At 35.8% G+C, this 15819-nt stretch overlaps 1 protein-coding gene across 4 annotated transcripts in view; it reads left to right on the top strand.

Annotated features, from left to right (window-relative positions):
* The window catches only part of LOC118272403 (cyclin-dependent kinase 14), a 74641-nt gene that overhangs the window by 37110 nt on the left and 21712 nt on the right, over positions 1 to 15819 (top strand). For 3 of the 4 annotated variants that reach the window (XM_050693461.1, XM_050693462.1, XM_035588904.2), the window contains exon 3: positions 8657 to 8815. In XM_050693461.1, the coding sequence (XP_050549418.1) occupies positions 8657 to 8815 (159 nt within the window). Of the gene's footprint in view, positions 1 to 6539; positions 6571 to 8656; positions 8816 to 15819 lie in introns of those variants that run through there. The other variant, XM_050693463.1, reaches the window with a different exon arrangement.

Raw genomic sequence — 15819 nt, 5'->3', positions numbered from 1 at the left:
GTTACTTAAGTAAAATGTAGATACGGTTGTTTTTTATTAATAAAAAAAATCTTTCAAGCTACTTTCATTTCCCATGACTAATGCTCCAGAGCGCCAAGCACGAATAACTATCGCATTCGTAATGTAAACAGCCGACGATACGTCATGAGACTTAACGGATGTGGCAGCACGAAGCCTATTCTTTCATTATCGAGGGCTCGCATCGAATTCGATAGTCGTCATGCTAATGTAAACTAGAGAAGCAGCCAAGTGAACGATTTGAATGACTTATTGAGCATAAAGATTTCGTCTGAAAACTAAATTAAATTTATATATATATTTCAACCTTTGTCTACACGTTTTATGAAATAATATTTATTAAATAAATATTAATTATGTGCAAAAAGTTCTTAAAGCGAGTTAAGAGAAATATAACGTGACATTATCTATGAAAAAAAAATAAGTATGTACTTAGTTTCATAAATAATTTTTCGATCCGAACGTCGTATTTGACATTTTCATTTGCCGGTTGTTTGTTTGTTATTTTATCATATACCTATATAAGTAAATAAGATAAAATAACAATTTTAACATGTTACATTTAAAATGAGGACGATTCAACTCCAATATGAGCTAATGGTGGAATTTATGCAAAAGTATAAAGATTTCTAAATGTTTCTTTGATTAGCCCTTTTTTTATGTGATGGACAATAATTTAACGGAGATTTGTCTAAACCCTCTCCGGGGTGGCAGTTACATTCAGGCCATGGAAGGAGCTAGTGGTTTGCACCGGAGCGAAATCTGGCGTGAAATTCACCGTTGATTTGCCGATCTTCGGAGATTCACCAGTGATAACCGGTGTAAAACCATTCATTTCAAATCAAGTTTTTATTAATTGAAAAACAAAACAGAATAGATAATAAAATTTTCAACGAACCCTGAACTCTTTGGAAAGCTAGTCTTGAATTGAACCACATAAACGGCCAAGAGCGCTTTGAGTTGATGACCAAAATAATTAATATCATTCGAAAGAAGCAAATCAGTAAATCAATTATCTTAATTATGTATTAAATTAAAAACTGATGGTTAATAAATATTTCTAGGATTTTAGTTTGGTATTGAAAATATTTTTTTACATAAAAATATTCCATTTAGATAAATATGATTTCTTAACAACCGATTGATTTCAATCGAGTACTTTTACCGGTATAACCGGTTATTCTCCGGTACTCACTGCTCCGGTCAAACCCCTAGAAGGAGCCATTCAAGCAGCGGATACTTAAACAATGTTTGTAATGTAATATTTGATTATTAACAGATGGAATATTTGTGGGACTCCAATATTACTGGGAGCAGTTACTGTATTACCACAACTCACTGTTCCTCACGAAGCCTACCCTTCGCCAGCGCCTCCACCAACACCACCGATTCTCCATCCGGGAAGATAGCTGGATTCCACCAGTGAAAAAACCTAAAGCGAGTTTGATTAAAATGTGTATAGAGAATGACAAGAATACTATGCTAGGGAGCGTGAGAAAAGTTATTATTTTTTATTAGTTGATTATTTTTTGTTACTTACTGTTAATTTTATATTTATTAATTTTTCTGTTTTTATGTTACAAAATATTGTTAATGGCATTGTATTTATAATTTATTCTAACTGTGTCAATACTTAATGTGGTGCATGTCTAAATTGGCATAAGATGATCTTGTGTCTTCATCTTGTTTTTCATTTTCTTTAATACATTTTATTAACTATAAAAAGAGGATTTTGTAGAAAAAAATTATAAAACACTTGAAATAACTATGGAGTCTATTTATTCTGTCCACCAAAATGTTTTTTAGTAGTAGTTTTCATTATTTCCTATTATTGTGGATTACATCCTTCGGCACGAATGGGCTGGCTCGACCGGATAATACCACGGCCTCACAGATAACCGACGTGAAACAGTTGCGTTGTTTTGTTGTGTGAGTAAGTTATCGGAGACCCAATTTCCCCCTTCCTAATATTCCCAATCCCCGATTCCCCAACAACCCTTAAACGATTCGTTGTTGTTGGTACAATCGTTGTTACCGATCGAAGTACTTGTTGTAGGTACTTTGTTGGTAAACGAGGTCTTGGCATTTTATATCACTGCAAAACTGAACAATATAATATATTTTGTATTAACAAATTTCGATACCATTCTCACCGAAAATTCTCAGTGACAAATGTTTCGACTCGTTTCGAAGCCAGCTTTCGAAATTTATTACCGTACGTCAAAAGCTTTCGTGCTTCCAATTGTGTCAAAATTTCTAGGTTTCGATACCAATACGATAATTACTATACGATAGTTATCAAAAACATTCGTGCTTACGATATTTAGTTCCTTTTACGCACGGTAGGGGCGCTGTTCAAATGTCATAGAAAATTCTGTCGATTGCGATACGAATACTCTCGACAACACAGGTCAGTTAGTGGCACCCGACTGATTGGAACAGTAAATGAAAAAACGAACAACTACAAAGTCATTAAACTTTCCATTTTTATTGCTTCTGCTACTAAACACAACGATCATCAAGAGAGATCTGAAACCGACAATATGTAAATACTTAGTTTCTTTTATTTTAGTAAGTGTTAAAGATGACGTTGAGACAATGGGTAATGTCTTGGATAAGTCGATGTACACACATGTCGATGATTGATGTTTGCCTTCTAACGTCGCAACAAGGTACTAATTAATACAGTTATAAAAACGACAATGCGGACACATTTAGCACGTCATAGTTATGGGAAAATATTTGTAATGGCGGTAAGTGAGCCGTCACACTCCAGATAGAGTAAGGCAAACAGGTTTAGTCTAGATGTTGGCTCGACCTACATCGGCGGTGACGGGGAAAGCGCGCGAAATGTCGCCTTTTCGCGCCACCCAATTGTGATGCCGCAAGCCGTTAAACGTCTAAGCTAATTTTGTTAACATTTTCCGAAGCGGTGACCCGTGAAAATACTGGATGCCTTTGTTTCAGTATTATTAGAATTTATTAGACCTTGGTCATGGTGACCGTCTACGTAATTCAGTTGTTTTTCCATTACGAAGCGTTTTAAGTAAAATGCGGTTTATTTTCCGTAAAGTTTGTATAATTTGGATATGGGGCTATTAGTTTGTGAGTAATGTTTGTTATATCTTCCTGTTTACATTGCGTTGACCTTTTGTGCTGTAGTATTTATAATGTAATGTACAACAAGTATGTCCCAATGGTAATTGTACTTGTAAAGCTACATTAATTTTGAACTAAATCCAAACCAATAGCGTGGCATGTATTTCAATTCAGTGAGCAACAAACAAAGTTATCAGCTACATTGCGTCTAATAAAGTGAGTTGTGAGGTAGATCACTAACTCGTAGGCATCGATCCAATCGGAAATTCGCGATAAGTCGTCTCTGTTGAAAGCGACGCTGACCGCAGGGGTCGTGGCTCCACCCTCGTCAACTTTGACATCCCGTCCTACGACTTCGTATTGTACACCATTATATCAAACGGCACGGAATTTATTGTTCACTTCGAGTAACATTGTATCGACTACTTCTGTCCTCTATTATTCAATATTATTCATTTTAGCTATGCCTTGAATGACACTCAGGAATGCGTTACAAGTGTTGTTTATGTCTTTGTTGGACTCTTCATTTATTGTTATTTAATCTAATCTATGTATCATTCAATTGATTACATTAGTTTACGTAACTTCAACTTGATTTCGTTTGTTTAATGGGCTCGTGATATTGATAATATAGTATACTTAATATTCAGAGTTGATAGTAAATGTTGTTCGATTTACTCTTATCATTCTTAAGAACAATCATAGTATTGAATTTTTCTTTTGAATGACTAATATGTAAAGTTATTTGTCATCTGTCTGCACTGTATCAGAACTACAATCTTAATATCATATTAAACATGATAGCGAGCGACAGATTATTACTTTTATGCATGCAAATATCCATATTTTAATGATATCCAATTCAAGTCTCAATTTTTGACATGACATTGTGTCTAACCCTTTTCAAATTTTACGAATCACTGGCCCAGACACGAATAAATTTTATGCTAATATTATAAGCCCTTTGGATGCCATAGAGTAGAGGCCATAAATTCTTTCTTCGTTAACTACGCTGCTGTTACTACGTAGACGTAGTTATTCATTAATTAACGTAAACTCTTCGTTAGTTCCTTCGACGCAAACTTGCTAATGACTAAAAAACAGCCGACGAAGTATTCCAATTTTCTTTTTAAAATATTTACTCATTTTAAAGTTTCCAACAGCATCATCGTCGTTGGAGCGTTTTATATTTTCCTTCATAACATTATCAGTTGATGCAGTAAATATTTCAGCGCGTGTTTGTTATTATTTATCTCGTAAATCCTGACTTTAGTATATTGCGAAACTGTCTATGAGTAATAGGTTTGGTTCAGAATTTACAACAGTAACCTTTTTACTTGCAAATGCAATCCAGCCGCGAGGTAACGAATGGATCTTTGAAAATAATATGCGCCGCAGAACGTTGCAGGAACTCATCTTAATATTAAACCAAGTAAAAATGTAATCTCTTGCCGCACCCCGGCTTGCCTAGTACGCTGTAGAAGAAATTTTATTTCACAAAACTTGTTTTTTTCTTACACCCATTGTCGGGTGTTATTTTTCTTGAAAGCGTTTCCAACAAACTTCCTCCAAGTTTGCTCTTTCCAACATTAATGTTTTAAGTAATAGAGGGTTACAACTTTGAAAGAGACTTGATTTAATTGTTCCTTTACTACTTGTTTTTAACACAGCGTGATAAGTTCAAAGGATATTTTTTACGAAGTTAGTCATGCCCTTAACTCGGTAAGGGGTTAATTGAAAAAGGTGCAGTTTCTTTTTTAATTTTGGAGTTATCGTCAAAGAGTTGTAACTTACCTATTTTTCATTATTCGTGTTTCTTTGTCTAACAAAATTGTTGACGATGTAATTAATATGCTTTCGGTTAAAACTATAAAACCGCAGTGTAAGCAAGGTCGCAGCTCGTCGGTCATGCTATACATTTCCGTAATAAGACACCATCTTCGATATTAAATGCAATATTACAGTCTTCTGGCCGCTGCTCGTCCGTTTTATTACAACAGATTGTCACTCATAAAAGACAAGTATATTTCATCCAGAATTTTCAAATTTGTCCTTTTATGAAATGGCTTCAGCACAAAATTACAAATTGCTGTAATACGCACTGGGTGATTATAGTTTAGGTTTGGTTTAGGCAAACATTTTCGTAGTAAAATGTATATTTAATACAAACTAGCAGGTGGGGTTTATGTTTATTTAGTGTTCACAAACAGTATGTTATGCGTGCGATACGTTGCCTTTGTTTCATGCGACAGTAAAACACCTAAGTTATGTGTTATGACCTCAAGTCGAATAGTTTCCGAGTTACGCTCGTGATCGCGGTATTATATTTTATGACTCACGTCGAGATTACGAGCTTGTAGCTTTACAACGACTTTTGTTTGAATTTAACTTCAAAACATAGATGTGATTGTACAAAAGAAAGCACCAAAGCACCACATTAACCCTCTCGTATTCGTAGCAGTAATGCGGCGGCTGTGTCGTCGTTTTGTCAACGAGGTAGATCCGAGAGCAAATCGTCGCTTAATTACATCCATGACTGTCGCTTGGTGCAAGATGGCTGTCATGATGAGAACGATAATTCAGGAGAGGGAAAGTCAACGCGACCCTGGTTCTAATTCAAAGTGCCGCAGATTCGCAATTACTTCACATTTATTTAGTTAGCTAACATTTCTCCTTCCGAAAATGCAATCTTATTTGACAAATCACAGACGATGCCTTATCTGGCTCGAGGAAATAGTGATTGATCGTCGGCTGTGATAAAGAGTTTCCCTGCCGGAACAGGGGAAGGTGAAACACGGAAACAAAGCTCACCTATCTAATTGCATCAAGACGAACGACGGAAACTTCGCAGTCGGCACGAACATGCGCACTGCTTATTGTTCTCAACACCACCACATATAAGAGGGAGCTTATCGCAAACGCACGTGCTGCTAGACCGCGGTTCTAATCCCACGATAATCCGACCCGGAAAAAACCAATACCCATTGTTATGTTAGCATATTTACGCTACATTCATGGAATGTTTGCACGAATTATCCGTGTGAACACTTGGCTGTTACTATTTCAATAACGTAATCTGACTCTCTTGAGTTATTCTACACGGAACTTTCCGTTCATTCGGATCTTCCGCAGGCTATCAAAACTGAGCCAATGTACGTAAGGTAGATCTAAAGCGAATATATCGTGTGTGTAAAATTGTTTCACGTTAGTTGCGCAAGAGGAATGCACAACCGCGTCTCAATTAAACCCGACCGCCCCGGGGCACCGGTTGTCGCCTTACTTTGTGTCTACGTAAAATAGTGCTATAGAAATTGTGTCTCTCTCCCGGCAAACAGCTGCATGTGAATTGTGAGCGTTTGAGACAAAAGTTAAGCCTCGTTGTTCCAGGATTGTGTTCGCAATCTCGAAGCAAATTTTACACGAAACTTGTGTACCACATGTTCTCGGATTTACGTATGTATAAAGTTACAACCACAAGAGTATTCACTCATTTGTATTCACGATGAAATTGGGCATCACTTAAAACAATGTATAAAGTTATTACTGGCGCCAAAATGATGGATAATATTTTTGGTCAAGAAAGTATGGCCGTTCCGTTACCTTGAGACGCCAGATGGCTACTTCTTGTTTTGGAGATGCACGAAACTGTGGGGAATGCATAATTAATGCGCACGGGGCGCTCAACTTAATTTACTAATTTGCAATCGAGGCTACGGCAAATTGTCCGCGTAATTTGACATGAATAAGTCCTGAAGTGTACGGCCCTGTAATAATGGAGTTCCACATGTAATTCCGGTCCTGCATATTGATCAGGAGAATAATGAGCTCTTTATATATGATAATGCGCTACTTAATTTTAGTGGAATTTTATGTTGTCTTGTATCTACTTTGTTTTATGTACACTTACCTAACTAGCACTTCTAAAATGTTCTTTGTTACTTCCAACAAAGGTTAAGTTTCATCTCTCTAACAAAATGCTTTAATGGCAATTTATGTTGAAACTATGCGCTATAAAATAATAAGGCAGCCATACTAAGTTGCCGACTAAGTTCCGTGGTGCAGCTAATTAAAGTTTGGTGGCCTTTGGCGCCAGTTGTCGCGTCATATCCTGTCTTTTAAACAGTATGCTGCAGGGTTACTTGGAACTTTGCGTCATGCAAATAAGTCGTTCTTACCTCACTTCAAGTTTTAGCTTTCATTACGTACAAGTTTATAAACATAATAGCGGACCCGACAAACGTTGTCCTGTCTACACGTCTTTAATTTGAAAATTTTAAACTTTTTTAATAAGCTAAAACATTCTGGACCTTTTTGATGAAAATTGTTATTCAAATGTTATGACAATATCTAACGTCATTCATATTTGACACTGCGATGGTAGCGCCGTCTGTCGGATTCAATGTAAAACATTCCAAAATCAACAACTACTGATAAATTAAAAATACATTGTCTAGCGGACAAAATTGTGAATCTAAACCATTTTCAGATCCCCTTGAACACACACAAAAAATTTCATCAAAATCGGTCCAGTCGTTTAAGAGAAGTTCAGTGACATACACACTTACAGAAGAATTATATATATAAAGATTTACTTCTCTGATGCATTTTGGACTGCATTAATAATTCATGTTATCATGCAGTTCACTGAAACCAAAATTTAATTACAACCAATCAAGACCGTAGTCAGATTTAACATTAATGATACAAATGCAATGTGTCGTGCTCGCGCCTCGATGCCCAATGTACGAGTATTCATTGATGCTGTTCAGTAAATTAACCTGTCAAAATGTACCCGTTCAAATTACGACAATTGAATTCATTCGGTGAAAATTTGCCTGATCATAATAATACGATTAAATTGCTATAAACATCGCGTACTGATTCATGTAGTGACAAATATTATGCTGCCGTTCACGTTTGTGGATTTAGTTTTTTGCACTTAGACTTATTCATTTTACTCAGATATAGGTCAAGATGGCACTACCAACACCATTCTCCGACTCTAGTTTCCATTTCCACTAATGAGTTCCTATGCAGACAAATTACTGTCCGTTTCTCTCGCTGCTCTTACACAAGCTATTTCGGGAAATTTAGTTTGTAAAAGTTCCCTTATAAATCCTGGACCTTTGTAAGGCACCCATCATTATAGCTCTGCATTTAATAGCCGTGGTCGCATTGAAATATTTGTAGTTAGCTTCATTGTCAGGTTCACAATGCTATTAAATTCATCTGCTGCGTTGCCGAAAATGGGCTTTCCCGAAGTTTCTCTCAATTGAAACCCGAGTGTCGTTTGTCAACCCGTAATGGTCTTGGCTTTGAATAGCGACGGCAAGTAATACCATTATACGTTGTGTAAGTGTACACGAACATAATTAATTTAAGGTTTTATACACTGCGGTTCCTCTCAACAAATTGTTAATGAATTTTATTGCGGTAATCGATGAGATTACATTAATCTCGCCGATGTTTCTTCCAAAGTGGATTGAAAATGTGGTTAATGTTGTACATGTTATTAAATATTGTATTTATTTTGTTGCAGCAACAAAAGACGAGCCTGACGGAGACGGTAGCGAGTGTCGTGGCCGGCAGCAGAACGGTGGCGGCCGTGGGAAGTTGCCTTACAACGGGTACTCCGAGGAGTGCCTCGACCGGCTCGAGCCCAACGGGAACATACCACACGATAAAGAGCCCCATTATGGTAAATACCATCTCGATATTAAACCACCAATCATATTCTAGTGACTTTAATTAAATACTGCTGGAAATATTAAACTTGTACAGATGAACGTTAAGAATCTCCGCCATTAAGTCATGATACAAAACTGACTCATAATCTACGTAACCAGATTATTCAAAGTTAAACCAACTTCAGACTTTACCAAGTCTAGTAATAAAATTATCACAACTTAATTACTCAACTCGCTAAAGTTGAGAATTCCTTGGCAATAAAATTCAATCGACTCTCAAAATCCCTTGAGGGGAGATACTTAGAATACTTAACTGGAAGTGGTTTGTTCTATATATGTGTGTGTGTGACGAAAGTAATGAACATTCACATACAGTGCACTGAAATGGCCCACATTTGAACAAGTGTCTGTCACAATGAATCAGCTAGCGTTTCTGTTTCTACGAAATAACTGCAGACTAATGTAACAAGAAAAGTGGAGTCGGACACAATTACTTATGCGCAACGATGCCGACAATGGTCATTTCGGAATCTTAGTGACGTCATTCATCTTAGAAGAATTTTCTAGAAGAGAGAAATTAAATGACTCGTTTAAATAACCCCTACTTTAACGCAATCTCTACTTAGTTATGTTCATTGAATTCGGTATTTAATTATGATTTGCATACGGTCCATAATTGCGTTAATCCCTGTCCTAGTCCTAAATACATTTATGAGTAGAATGGACAATGCGGTTAACGTTGATTTGCGTGTTATTATGAGTAATGACGGTCAAATTACTAGGTACAAATATGGCCCTAAGTCTACACATGTATTTGTATGTAGGTTCGAGGTAATACATAGATGTCCAACTGTCTGCGGTTTTATTCACATAAAATATTTGGCAATAACAATTCTAAATTGGATTACGAACCTATTGTTGTTGGCAATTTTCCTCGCGATAATTCCCTTCAGCAAAAATCTTATTACGTCAAACACCGTCCCTTTTTATACAATGCTACAGGTACCAAATAAAGGAAAAGTAACGATGTAAATTCAAAATATGAACTCTGTCATTAAATTCATTGTTATTTTATACTGAATCACCTATTTTCCTCGTCTCCTTTATCTCATTCGGACTGTCTACGACGGGATTCGGTTTAGAATACGATATCTTTTGAGAGAAACTCATTTCACGCTTATCCGTGTACAAAATATTATGTGTTCCTCGCGATAAATTCATAAAAGATTCCCTTTTCTTTCCTGCTACGAAAGTTTTTTATCTGACCTCCCTTTTTATTTCATGTTTGTGTAATCTTCTTAGGTTATAAGCTTCCTGGTTGGTACATGAAATGCTTGTTTATCTCATCTGTGATTGAGATAAGTTCAGTGCAATGGTCTTAATGGACATTTAAAAGTAGTTAATTATAGGGAAATGCAAACGGACCTGTTTCTTACTGATCGTGCATATCATTAACGTCTGTTTAGTTCTAATATTAGTACAGTAATTGGTTCTGCTTAAGAGAAGTAGTTAGCGTTTGGTTGGTGTACGTTTTGCGTAATTTTATGTTTAGTTTTATAGTTTTATTAGTCGCTAATCTAATGTAAAACTGTGTCTAGTTAATATCTAAGTGTAGGAGAGCCATGCTTCGGCTCGATGCCACGGGCTCACAGAAAATCGACGTGAAACAACACTTGCATTGTGTTTTGTTGTGTGAGTGAGGTTATCGGAGGCCTAATTACCCCCTTCCTCAATCTTCCCAAACCCTGATTCTACTAACAGTCCTTGGATCTTAAACCTCAAAAGGCCGGCGCTTGTATCGCCTCTAGTTTTCAGGGTCCGGTGGCGCGATTGCTACCATCAGGTGATCTTTCTGCTCGTTTAGGTACCGCTGAATGTAAAAAAAATATATAGGGTGAAGTCTGGTAGAAATATAAGGAGACAAAATATTTGGAACCATTGTTTAGTAAGTTCCAAACCAATTCTCGAAACATCTATTGATTCCTTTGTAAATTAGCCTTCAAGATTCCTTCAGAAATTAATTAACAATGTTCGAAATATGAGCTTCCAAGTCAATTAAAAAGTTTTAATGCTGTTATACAGCGTGTTTGATAATTCGATTATGAGTTAACTGCTCCCAGTCTTAATATTGACGTGATTTTACAACTTCAACAACAGATTGTTTACCAATAATTCTTTCAGCATCCATAAGACTTTTAATTTAAACGTTTATTTCTTTGTAAAATGGCTTTACCGAGGTTTTTAAAACACTTATAATGTGAGCTCCATCGACATCGGTGTGGACATGAAAATTGATGACAATTTCCTTTTTTTATACAGAGGCCATTTATAATTTTTGTTTTAACATGAAAGCAGATGGTTTTAAAGCTCCATATAATATACGGAGATTGATGTAAGTCGATTCCAAAAATGCATTACATCACTGTCGCCGGCTGTCTTGTGAGCCATGAAGCATGGTTTGTTTGTGAAAGTTACTTAGTATCAACACAAAAACACATCATTTACAATATTTATTTATTAATACATATTTGAGGGAATGCATACTGGTCTGTTTATATGTAGAAATGAAGCTTAGCGTTTGGTAAATGACAGATGTAAATATACAGTAGGTAAATGGGTAGGTACATGTCTACAATACGCAGGAATTCTGTCAAGATTTGATGCTTCTGCACAAATACTTGTAACTTATCCTACTAATATTCGAAAAGCAGGAGTAGTTACGGGGTAGTTTTTAGTCAGTATATAAAAGAGTCTGACACTCCCTCTTGCCTCATCTAAGACATGACATCATCAGGGGATCAAATCAACCCATGACGATGATTTTCACTTCTCAAAAAATCTAATAATATAATACTTCGATTTTTACATTATTTACATAAAGAAGTTTGCTAAAGGTAGCTTAATTTCTTCTTCTTCTTGAATGGCAACCGAGTCACCTATTCAACTGTAGCCTATAAAAACCTTTATATATTTGTCTCGATGACAAAATGTCATGTCAATTACTATTAATAAATAATATCGGAACAAAAACCACAAAATTCACTTGAAACTTAACCACAAATTAATTAGGTAGATATTATTAAACATCACGCAATAGCCACTAAGTTATATTTAGCAATTCCCTTATCAACAGACGATAATGCATTCGCCATTATTCATAACTAAATATTCATACACCTACGGTACTTAAGTACATATGTACTGACAAACAGAACTAAAAATAGCTTATACATAATCCACAGATTAAATCCAGAGGCCATTCCGATTTAGTGTCTAACGCTTAATTACTAAGCAGTCTTAATACTATAATCTAGGTAACAAAATCATAGAATAAACTAACAGAGTTTGCTATTCGTTGTACCTACTACAGCTAAGTAAATGCTTATTCTAAACTGGTCAGATAATCTCGGAATTAAAACCACAGTCACGAAACTTGGCTAGACCTAGACAAACCTAGCCTAGGAACTAGAGTATTTATAGCACAGTAATTACAGGCTGTCGCTTTTAATGTTTTTCTAACGACATCAATTATGATACAATCAATAATTATCTCTTCTTTGTAAAGAAATATAATTTATGCATCTTTAAGGATGCTTTTCCACCAGAGATGTGCTATGCTATGTTGCTGTGGATGCGTTTAATTTCCACCAATTATATTATTTGGTACACATAGCTTAGCACTGGTGGAAACGGACTCAGCTAGCTATGTTTATGTAGAAAGATACGAAGATGTATGCTATGGATGCATGCTATGGAATGGCTTCCGTACTATCAATACATCGCATACTCGAGCTGCGTGTTCTTTCCATCGTTGCATAACTTAGTATTACTGGAAATGGTCACACTGTTTCACAATTTAGCTAATACATCTTCGTAGCATAGCTACATCGCACATCTCTGGTGGAAAAGCACCGTTATGATACAATCAATAATTATCGTTTCTTTGTAAAGAAAATAATTTATGCATCTCTAAGTCACGATGTCAATTACAAAGATGCTGTAAAGAGGAAACTACTGACCATTTTACTCGCACGGTACTGTTACAAAGTATGTTTCAACAGACCTGCCTCTCAGCTTTAGCTACATTTCAAAGTTTGCAGCATCCCGACGTTACCCATCGTAATGCACAGGGCAAACCTGCCTCGAACATTTTATGTAAATACACAACACATTATCTGTATTAAATCTGCGGAGTTGGCTCGCTCTAAACATGTTAGTTCAAACTATTAAAGTTTTAATCGTTTTACTTTGCCATCACATATTTCTAACTTCAGTAACGTACGTAATATGTGGGAGTACAGTTTTCTAATTCGCTTGTGCACTTTAACGTACCAATATTACTATCTGCCACACTCAGAGACATTTAATGATTACTTGAACTATTCCTTAGTAACGATTTTGTATCGATAACAATTGCTAAGGACTGGGTTAAGTAATCATCAAATGTCTCTTGAGTACGGCGGTAAGACTTCTCAATTTAAACATTTTTAAAGCCAGAGATTAATTTGTTTTAACATTTTCGTGTTTGCTCTACCTAAATCCACAGTGTCACTACATGCCGACGTCCAAACGATCTCTGTTTACCTTTAATTACTGTTTCATAAAATCCTAAAATCGGCTAGACCCAACCCTCGGCCGCTACCCGCAAGTTTGTGAAAACAATTTATTGTTATCCCGCCGCAAGGGGTTCTTATAAACATTGTGAATGAATAAACAAACACGGGGTGTGCGTCGGAACAAATGTTCCACGTCACCTACTATCTACTACTGCTTCACTTTAATGTTTGTTTACATAGATTTGTTTTACAAGTGTTTCATATACAGTATTGTGTTCATAGTGCTCTTATGACGTTACACTTGCTTTGATGAACTAATCTTTTATAATACGTTGGAAAATGTTTCTTGTTTGTTTGTGTACGCTTTCTTAAGTTATGTGTATGTTATAGTTTTCCTCGTGTCGTAAAGTTCTATAGGAATAGACACAAACACTTCCTTCTTTTATGTATGACTTATTGATAGGCATAGAACAATGAGCAGATTAATCAGTGATCTTGTCACAACACCCTGCATTCAAACCATACGAGATAATGATAGATAAATGACATAATTAATCACATGACAGTTCCCGTTTCCCCGCTGACGTGTCCCTAGAGACCACATCATTTGAAGCCACAAATTGTATCATCAAACTGATAGATAGTTGAGATACCAACCTTTGTGGTAACTATCCATATAATTAAATCAGTGTTACTAATTCTCGACCTAAACTAAAGCCAGGTTATGATTAGAACCTAATTGAAATTCCTTAATGTCATTGACCAAGGAAACAATAGTGTTACAGAATTTTAGAACTTATCGCACTATGCATAGTGATTGGTTTTGTTAAGTTTTCTTACCAGGAATTAGTTTTATTTCAAAACTGGTGTAAATTAAATTGGACAAGTTTTTAATGCTTTCTTTGTTTTATGATGGCATTTGATGGTTAAGATGAATCACTAGTGAATAGTAGCCACCATGGACAGACAGTCATTATTGGAAGCCACTAGTGGTGTGGTATACCATAGATTCACTCATTATAATGGATATAATGGTTTGTATCAGTATGTGGTCAAACTGTGACATGTGGGCCCAGTAGCCTGCGACTAAACGCTACGAATTGATAAATGATATATATTTTTAGCAAATTAGTAAAGAAGACAGATATGTTTTAATTGAATTCTAATTGAATACTTTCGAGAAGAAAACAGTCTTATCAAAACAGGTGGAGAAAAGGTATTTAGAGAAAATATTTTCTACTTACAACGTCACGCCTTTTATATTTTCTACTTATTAGTATTATAATTCTATTTCTAATAAAAAAAAAACTTACACAATAAAACTAGCCTTCAACTAGGTGAACGTGCTCGTAGGAGTGTGATCACCTCAGCGGTTCAACGAATCGAACCAGTGACCTTTCGATTGAAAGGCCACTCAGTAGCCTAGGGGTATTGTCGCCTAATGTACATATTGCATGCTCTGCTTCTTATACATTGTTTATTAATTACTCAGCACTTAACTATTCGATGAAAGGTGTAAAGTGATTTATGGAAGTCGGTGATAATAATTTTTTGGTTTATTACTTTTTTTGTGTGTGTGTGTTGGTGTCATATTGGCACATACTTAAGGGTGCTTTTCTACCAGAGACGTGCTATGCTACATTGCTGTGGATTCGTTTGGTTTCCACAAATCATATTCATTGGTACCCACAGCTTAGCACTGGTGGAAGCAGACTCAGCTAAGCTATTTTCTTTTCTATGGATAGATGTGATGACTTCCTACTATCGGCACAGCACCTAACACAGCTACTTTGCGGCAATGCATATTCCTAGCACAGCTTCATAGCTTAGTATCAGTGGAAACGGTCACACAGCTTAGCTATTACGTCTTCGAAGCATAGCTACATATCACATTTCTGATGGAAAGGCACCCAAATGTCGTTGTAGTTTGGGACATCAAAATACGTATTGGAAAACACAAGACATTTTCTCTTTCTTTATACACTTGGTATACTTTACTACAACAACTATAAATAGTTTATTTATAACTAAAATATTCTACAGTAAAATTAAAAGTAAAGTTGTTATTTCAATTACACTTTTAATTAAACACGAAATACTCAGTAAGTTAGTCACTGTAAAAAACTGAAGAGTAAGAACGTAAAACTAAACACAGAACTAAAAACAAATCGTTTTTATTTATTTCAACACCAGTTACTAGTAATTTATAATTAAACTGTTAGCAATAACACGGAACGTCTTTAACAGACCATCAAACGCGAACCGTACTCCGTGCTTAGTGTTTACAAACAAAATGGCGGAACATTTGTATACAAACAATTTGAAACAAAACAAAAATAAAAACAAACAATCTTCCTGTAATGTGAAACTCATTACGAATCTAAACATTTATAACACTTACCGATATAGAGGAAGGGGGGAAATTGTATACAAACACCCTCATTTTGTATGTCGTTTGG

The sequence above is a fragment of the Spodoptera frugiperda genome, chromosome 4, assembly GCF_023101765.2.
Source record: "Spodoptera frugiperda isolate SF20-4 chromosome 4, AGI-APGP_CSIRO_Sfru_2.0, whole genome shotgun sequence".
In the NCBI taxonomy this organism is placed as follows: domain Eukaryota; kingdom Metazoa; phylum Arthropoda; class Insecta; order Lepidoptera; family Noctuidae; genus Spodoptera; species Spodoptera frugiperda.
This window is presented reverse-complemented; position numbering and strand designations above follow the sequence as displayed.